An 8,841-nucleotide genomic window follows, 5' to 3' on the forward strand; every position below is an offset into this window, starting at 1 on the left:
AGGAACTTCCGGAGGAATTACTGGAGGAACTTCGGAGGAATTCCAGGAGGAACTTCCGGAGGAATTACTGGAGTAACTTCTGGAGTAATTCCTGGAGAAACTTCCGAAGGAACTCCTGGAGGATTTTCCAGAGGAATTTTGTAGAAACTTCCGGAGGAATTCCAGGAGGATTTACTGAAGGAACTTCGGAGGAATTACTGGAGCAACTTCCGGAGTAATTCCTGAAGGAACTTCAGAAGAAATTCCTGGAGGAACTTCTGGAGGATTTCCTAGAGGAGCTTCTGGAGGATTTCCTGGAGGAATTTACGGAGGAACTTCCGGAGGTACTTCCGGAGGAACTTCTGGAGGAATACCTGGAGGGACTTCCGTAGGAATTTGTCTTGATTATCTTATTTGTGCTGTTTGTCTTAGTTGCTTTATTTGTCTCTTTTATTTTGCTTATTTGTTTTTTTTATTTTCGATTATTTATCTCATCAAATTCCAATATTTGATTTCAATTTATATATTTGGTATCCTCGTGTTCCCAAATAGGAATACGCTTTTTTCTAGTGTCACGCTAGATACAAAGTTGACGGACTTTCTACCGCTCTCATCGCTCCTTTCCTGCCGTGCGCCACAAGAAAATGTGCTGTCGGCTGCTCTCCCGAAATGGTAACTTTTGTATGGAATTTAAAAAACTTGGTTGAAGAAAAAGAAAAAGAGCTTCCTGCAAAATTTATTGCGGTGACATATACTTTTTATTACATCAAAATGATCGTTGGAAAAATTCAAAACTTTTGTCAGTTGGGTTTTGCGAAATTCGGTTCCTTTGTGCCTCAAATCATCGGAGAGAGGTACTGAGAAGCGAAAATTTCAGTTGTACAATAGCTCAGTATTGAGACATTCATTCAAATTTGGGAAATAGTAGGTCCATGAAATGTTGTAGGAACATTCCTTGATAAATTTCAAAGAGATTGTCAGTTGGGATAAGCGAAATTCGTTCCCAATTCCGAGTTATAGACATTTTAGTACGAAAATAGCGCTCTACCGCGAGAGAGCTTCCCTCAGACCTTAAGGATGCTTTGAGAAGTTCCTTCAGGAACTCTTCAAAGAAATCTATACCATTTATTGTGTCGAAAGTTAACCTTCATAATGTTGCTCTAGGAATTGCTCCAGAAGTTACTCCTAGAACTCTTTCGGAAGATTTTCCAAGAACCCTTTTAAAATTTCCTCTAGGAATTTCTCGAAATCAACCAAGAATTTTTTCGGAAGAATTTCCAGGATAATTGCGTGTTCAATTTTAATTCATCACCAACGTTTTGATTTGGGCTTATCGATGAAAACCAATCCAAAAATAAAATTACAAATTTCACAGTCGAAACCCACTAGCCAACTTCCAGGAATTTCTCGGAAAGTTCTTTCAAGAATTCCTCAAACGTTCTTGCAGGAATTCATCTAGAAGTTCTTCTAGGATATCCTCCGAAATTTCTTCCAAGAATCCCTTAGGACTCCTCGGAAAGTTCCGTCCAAGAGTTTCTTGGAAAGTTCCTTCAGAAACTGCTCCGAGAGATCAGTCAGGACTTTTTTAGGGAGCTCCAATGGGAATCGCTCGGACAGTTCCGTCAAGAGTTGCTTCATGAATTTCTCAAATAAATTCTCAACCTACCCTCCTGGGAATTCAAACGGAAATTGCTTCAGGTTTTTTTTTAGAAATTCCTTCGGTTTTTTTTCCAAGAATCCTCCCCCAAACGCCTTAGGAAATTGTTCGAAAAATTCCCAGGTAAGCTGCTCCAGAATTTATCCCATAATTTGTAGCTAAAAGTCTTTTGAGATTTTTCAGGCAAAATCTCCCAAAATTTCTCCATGGACTCACATAGAAAACCATATTCGAATTTCCGAAGGAGTTCCCAAAAGATTCTATAATGCAGTTCCTGGAAAATAAAAAAATTTATGTAAAAAATCGTTACTGCAAATAGCTGGAGGATTTTTGAATAAATTCTTTAAGGAATTTCCTGTGTAATTTCCGGTGAATTCACCAATGGACTTCCTGGATGCATTCTTGAAGGAACTTCTGGAGGGATTCTAAAAGATCTTCGGGAAGAATTTCTGAAGGAACTTCCGGACGAATTCATGAAGGAATTTCTGAACGAAATCCTGGAGGAACTTCCTATGGATTATTAGTTGGTCTTCTGGAGTTGCTTCCGGAGAATTTCTAAGACATTAACTCCCCACGCCACCTCCGTTGGCTGAAAAAGATTCATCAACACTCCGCAGCTGATAAAATTTCAATAGGCGCAAAGGTCTAATTCTTTTCTTGAAAAAGTAGGGTTACTGCTTCTTGATTTCATATAAATTCATTTCCGCCGACCTGAAAACGTTTTCAGAAAAACGTGACTAACAATAAAATCAATGTTTTTATACCTCAAAATATTGCGAAGAAAGTGGTCTCGGATATAAAACCAACTGTCTCTAAGTCTTCAGATTATATTCTATCATTAAAAAGAACGAAAGAATCAATCGTTGCCAGCTAGGCAGAACGGGATGCAGCAAACAGCAAGCTCGGCAAAGCGTTAACCAGTAAAGCTGGCCGCTCGAGGTCAGTCATGTCCACTCTCTCGGAAGTTTCCATTTACGAAGCTGGCTTTTTTATTCCAAGGAAGTTCTCGCATGGGTCGGGGATATGGCTTCAACTGGACAAGAATAGGTCTACTGAACGCGTGGTTGAATTGCATCGGAAGCAGAACGAAAACTTGGCATTCTCCACATCCTGGCGTCGAACACAAAGCACACAAGAATACAACAGGCGCTGAGGGTAGTTATGAGCCCAATCGATCCAGCTTGTTACTTTTTTCCAGTATCCATATGTTAATCCAGGATCCATGGAGGGCAAGTACTATACTACCTTCCGTACCTTCCACATCATTCAGCGAAAAATATCTTTAGCTGCACCCCTACGCTGATACGAGCGAGGAGGAATACACATCCGTTCACTTTTTAGGAGCAATGTTCCTCCAGAAGTCCTTGTAATAATTTTGATCCAAGAGATGCTACAAGAGATGTTTTTTTTAGAAAAAAAAATTGCAGCTATTATTAACAATTACCTACCTGCTTGGTGACAGCGGTGACAGCACAAAACATAATTTTTTCGCCTACTCTATCTACTACTTTTATCAATTGTCAAAATTACTTTGGTTATTTGATCAAATTTTCCTTGACCTTTTTCCTTGAGAACTGCGTACTAGGCTTTACAATCGCCAGCGCACGAACGAAATCTGGTAGGCAGAGAAGAAAATCAATAACAATAATATTTACGATTGCTATCAGTTTACCTGATTGTATTTCACAGTAGCATTCCTTGTGCTGCTGCAGTATTTTTTCTTCCAACGGTGCCCAAACGTCGGCGAATGTCTCCGCCTCAGGTTTCAATTTCCTGAAATCGCACGAAATCTACAACATAATTGGAAGATGAGTGGATTGCATTATATATGCGGAAAGTAGTGATTCACCAGTTCTCCATCAAACGCTGTGAACACCGGGAAATCCAAAATAAAATCGTAGAAGTTCTCCTGGTCGCGATATTTCTGTCGGAATGAAAAAGTACTGGTCCACAACTTCAGCACTTGACCCTTAGCCTGCTGATTTGGAACGATTGTCTTCAACTCAAGGACCTGAAGTAGAACATATATTTTATAAGTATTTGTTCTTAATGTATTTTTGTTGTACGTATACCAGTTCTCGAATATTATCCATTTCGGTGTTTTCAGAAGTGCTTGGTGCAACATCTTGATTGGCAGGATCTTCAATTCGGCGTCGTTTCACTATGCGCTCATCAGATTTTCTGGCTAAATATTCCATGTGATAGAATATGCGACCAGCGTGTTTATTTGTACCTCGCGCATGCGGATGGAACCATAGTGCCTGAGAACAGAAAAACATATTGTAGTTTCAAGTGAAAACAGAAGTAGGCTCTCGCGACAAACGAGTTTTATTCTATTTAGTGATGTTGAAATTGCCCCGCTCGTGGGGTGTATTTATGCTATAGTCGTGTGCTATCATGCGCACTATTCTCGGCATACGGATATGGGTGATAAGGCAAATGTCGCGAGAACACACGTCTCTTTCATTTAGAACTACAATACCAGCGAATTCAAACTGTTAGATGGATCGATCACTTATTTTTGGATTGACATGAGGCATGCCAAATTTATTTTTTGCTTACGTTATATTTCGCATTCATTTAAATTTAAAATTTGAATATGTTTTAAAAGTAATTACCTGGGGTACGTCCTCGTTCTTCGAAGCAAGACTAGGATACGTACGAACAAGCGATAGGGATATTTGATTTTTGTAGAAGTTACTCGGTCGCCTAAAATAAAACACGATATATAACACACAGGTATCAACTAAACACAGATAGGGTAAAAGACTATTTGGGCGACATCTTCTATTCCCACCCGCAAAGTTTATTAGAACTATTACAATCGTATTACTTGGTTGCTTTCGACCCAACTCCACTCACTCACTTTCATGTAAGATCGTGAATCTGAGAAATATGTAGTGAATTATTACTTACCAACCAAAAAGCGACCTGAGGCATTCACATAATATTTTTGTGACTTGTTTGATTATAGCATCATTCGGTCGTGGGTTTTCATTCAACTCTTCCATTACTTTAATCCCATTAGCGGTTCTCTCAAATATTAGGTTGACGTCGATAATCTGTAATACATACAATATAAACATATATAACAATATCAACATTATCAATGTAATTACCAACCTCTTCAAGGTTGATACCAGCATACAAATTTTCTGGGTCAGCAACATGAATTTGGGGTTCGTTAATATTCCTCGGGTGGTCAATCTGGGAAGGCTGTGCGGGGGTTTCTTCTTCAATCCATTCTTCTGTCTCTTCAGTTACGCGCTGTTGTTCTTGAATTTTTGTGACCACTTTTATCATTTTAGTAGTCATGTTCAATCTTTTGTAGTCCAGGTCGTTTAACTCCATAAATGTCTCAATATTGTCGATTTCTTCTCTGTCTGTGATTTTGTAATTTTAATTATAAAAGTATTCTAAACATCCTTATGTTATGTAGTTACATTTTGACGATCGTTTTAGTTTTTAGTAGTCCTGATTATAGAATCTTCTTGATATATATTTTTGCGTTTTCTCATATGGAACCCAAAATGAAAAGGTAGTGTGTACGAAACAGTTTTCGATTGGGATTAGCTCGTCGTTAAGTGTTACATCAACTTCATACGCTTCGTAGAAGCTATCATACCAGATAGTCGAGCACAAACGTACTAAGAAGTGCACTTTAGTATCGATAACGACTATTTCACGGATTATGCCGTATGTAGGGTATGTTTCATTTTTATTTTCTTTCAGTGAAACAACAACATTCTTCCGGAACTCAATACCGTTCAATGTTGCTGTGTTAGGAACGAAAACGAATTCTGCGGTTTGATCCAAGTGTGCCATACTCAGACATTCCGTTCGACTGATATATCGCCCTGAAGTGTATACTAGTTTCTCCTTGAATGGATTGTCAAGTATATTTATTGTCATCTTGAAAGCTTGTCTTTTAGCTACACTCAAACAAATGTTTTTAAAATTTCGACAAGTAGCAGATTGATTCTTTCCTATTTTATTTGCTTGTTCAAATTGCAGACAATTGAACTGCTTCATGGAGCCACTTTTTCTTATGCACGTCACATAATGCCTCAAGTGATGAAGCTTGTTGATTTTTCTTTGGAAGTTTGCAAAGAAAATCTGCTGAAAAAGTTCGATGTGCTCATCAAGTTGACAAAGCATGTGTTCCGAAACTACGGGTGACCAGATAATCCTTACGATATTTATAAGATGTCCTATCATTCTCATGTATTCACATTCTTCTGGAATTTTATGTCCAAAGAGAAACGGAAAACTTCTTAAAAGCAAAAGAGCTTGGGCCGCAGTTTGTCGCATTTTATGTGCAGCTGGATCCGCAATCATTTCCTTGGTGAAATTCGGAGAAGGTTTATTCTTCCGATCCGCGTAACCATACGTAAAAGTGTTGATTCGATTATTAATATATTCAACGTTAATCTTTAAGTCTTTTTGTTTGCAGTAACGAGACATCACCAGCTGAACGGTTAAAGGAATTACGCCCTCTGCTAAGTCATGCATGCCATCAAGGCTAAAATTGTCGGAAATATGGAAGTACATAAGTTCATTCAATATGCAACCAGATGCTTTCAGTCCACAATCTGTTGGAGTTATTGACCCGTTCTGTACAGCTGTTAGATGAGTTTCATACCAATCTTTGGTACGCAATGGAAAATCAGAGAACGGATCGGCATGAAATTGAGGTCTAGTTATCTGACAAACACGGCAAAAATAGTTAGCGCTTGGTCCTAATAACCCCAAGACGTCATGTACCGCTAATGTATCCTCACAAAGCATAGTTACTACTGCTTTCTATTCAAATGGCTCGTTACCGTAGAATACAGTGATACCTTGTTCCAACCGTTTAAGGTCCTCTATGAGAGGCCCAAGAACCTTTTGATATCCATGTTTCTTGGCATCTAGTGTAGTGCAAAACAGTACTGGGAAAACAGTTTGAGGAGAGCAATTATACTTTTCCGGCAGATTTTGGATTTTCATGCTGACATTGCACATTTTGTTGATGCCTGCTGTAGAGCTAAGTGCATTCCCAAGCTCAACATCATCTTGATACAAACTTATTCTCACCACATTCGGGCTCTCCTTGAAGAAATCTTGTGTTTTATACGTCTCTCCTGTTCGAAAGGAACTGGATTCAGTAGTGCATGGTGTCATCGTGAAATTCAATTTTTTGAGAAGCTCTCTCGTGTTTGAATCTCTAAGCAGAAGTTTTAAGGTATCAACTACACTGATGTACGAGGCTGTTTCGTTAACCATAACTTTCTTAGGAATAGATTTAACATGTCGAACATCTTCTCGGCGGCTCAGTAATATTTGCTTGGGTATGGGAGCAGAGACTGTTTGCTTGTTAATGAAATTGGATTGCTTTGCAAAAGTATTAATATCACGGAACAAGTCATCCAAACAGAACAAGTTCCGTAACTCAATATTTTTTAGAACTGAGTTCAACGCCTTGTTCATTCAAGACTTGCAAGATTTGTTGTTCCAAATAGCCACAAAATTGACGAGTTATTCCGTCGCACAATTTAACAAACACCGAAATTTTAGTTTGAGGCAATCCTACATCGGATGCCATACGACAAATACTCAAACTAATAACTTGTTAGATTTCTTCCAAAGTTCTGTTCTCTTAAAAAATGTGTTCAAGGTCCGGACCTAGATCTGTTTAAAAATTATCGTGCTGTAAATCTGGTAACGGCGATTTTTGGATGGATTCCGGCTGGCACAATGCAGCAGGATATTTTTCCACAATGTGCCGTTTGAGAGAATAAAAATTGGCATACCGCGCATTACAAGTGCCAACTGTACAATAAAAAAAAAGTTCGAAACAGAAAAGTGTCCGTTTCTAAGGTGATGGTTGATATGACGGTGCAATCCGGAAACATATCCGGAGACATGTTCCCGACAGTAGAAACATATCAGCACCGGAGAAGCCTGTAAACAATTGTGTTCAAGAATAGTTAAAAAAAACCTTACGGAAAATCTCGATGAGTCGAGCATCCTGCTCCTGTAACTGCTGGTATACCTGCTCCATTTCAACGGATTTCGAATGCCGGCCACGAGATCAAAACTTTTCACAACCGATCACACTATGAGCGCGAGACTATTTGAAGCAGAAAATGGCTGACACTTTGACAGTTGATTTTAGTTTACCGTATTTCGGTAATTCACATGTTATTTTACATTTTGTTCGGTAATGTGCTTACCGTATTCAGTAATTGTTTGGTTTTACAGCATGAACTGTATTTTTTTTTACCGAATACGTTAAATTAATTTTAGCTTCACGGATCGTTTGGTAATTTTTACAAAATTACGGTAAAAGTAGCCAAGTTTACCGAAAATTCAGTAATATTTTATGTTTACCGAATTATTTCGTCATTTTTTTTACCGAACAGCAAAATCGATTTTAAGTGTGTAGAGGATCAAACAGGGACATAACTGTTCGTAAGGACTTGGCGTTTAGTTGGTGTAGTTGACCTAGTGACCAACATTTTAATCTCTTCATTAAGACCGTTTTAAATCAAAGGTGAAGATGTCCTCTTTGGGCTGCCAAATCAGGCCCAATACCCGTTCAGATCTAAAAGTTTTTCTAGGTTCATGGAAACTTGTTGTAGCGCTTCGCATTCTCCAATGATGTTCAGTACTCTTGTAGAGTTGGAGCTAAAATTTCGGATCTCAAACCCTGCGTGGGAGTGTATGTGTTTTATCTCATGTACCAACGTCACGGCTTCCTCTTCCGTATCTACACTATCTAGAAAGTCGTCCACGTAGTGAATTTGTGTATGATTGCACTAGCGGCTCTGGGATAGCTCTCTGCGAACTCCCTGGCGTTAATGTTTTTAACAAACTGCGCCAGACTAGGTGAGCAGGTGGCCCCGAATGTGGCGACATCCATGATGTAGATTTCGGGCTTCGATTCTGGGTTATCACGAAAAATGAAACGCTGCGATTGTTTATCTTCGTTGCGGATGTGGATCTGATGAAACATCTCCTTTATATCTCCTACAATGGCAATGTTCCTCTGCCTGAAGCGTAATAATACTGCCATCAACGCCACCAGGAGATCCGGTCCTTTTAATAGCATGTCATTAAATGACACTCCATCCACGCGAGCTTTAGCGTCCCCAAATCAGCCGCCAACTTTGAAGGTTTCTTAGGGTTTTGCACAATACCTAAAGGCAGGTACCACACTTTCT

The 8,841-nt window shown here is 39.0% G+C and overlaps 1 protein-coding gene across 1 annotated transcript; it reads right to left on the reverse strand.

Annotated features, from left to right (window-relative positions):
- Positions 1-3,090: 3,090 nt before the first annotated feature.
- On the reverse strand, positions 3,091-7,683 carry LOC134202559 (uncharacterized). Its single transcript, XM_062677565.1, has 8 exons — positions 7,622-7,683; positions 4,760-5,019; positions 4,553-4,698; positions 4,255-4,345; positions 3,709-3,897; positions 3,486-3,647; positions 3,309-3,426; positions 3,091-3,251 (listed from the first exon to the last, which is right to left on the reverse strand). The coding sequence occupies exons 1-8, from the start codon at positions 7,677-7,679 to the stop codon at positions 3,172-3,174; spliced, it is 1,104 nt and encodes a 367-aa protein (XP_062533549.1). The 5' UTR covers positions 7,680-7,683; the 3' UTR covers positions 3,091-3,171.
- Between the last annotated feature and the right edge of the window lie 1,158 nt (positions 7,684-8,841).

Source organism: Armigeres subalbatus, unplaced genomic scaffold, assembly GCF_024139115.2.
Source record: "Armigeres subalbatus isolate Guangzhou_Male unplaced genomic scaffold, GZ_Asu_2 Contig1283, whole genome shotgun sequence".
NCBI classification, from domain to species: Eukaryota; Metazoa; Arthropoda; class Insecta; order Diptera; family Culicidae; genus Armigeres; species Armigeres subalbatus.

Bases quoted from the DNA above. Each gene is read 5' to 3' on its own strand.
- LOC134202559 (XM_062677565.1), bottom strand. From the start codon at position 7,679: ATGGAGCAGGTATACCAGCAGTTACAGGAGCAGGATGCTCGACTCATC. The intron at 5,020-7,621 runs GTAAGGTTTTTT...ACAAAATCACAG, and splicing joins TCGACTCATCGAGATTTTCC to ACAGAGAAGAAATCGACAAT. The intron at 4,346-4,552 runs GTAAGTAATAAT...GTTTTATTTTAG, and splicing joins CTCAGGTCGCTTTTTGGTTG to GCGACCGAGTAACTTCTACA.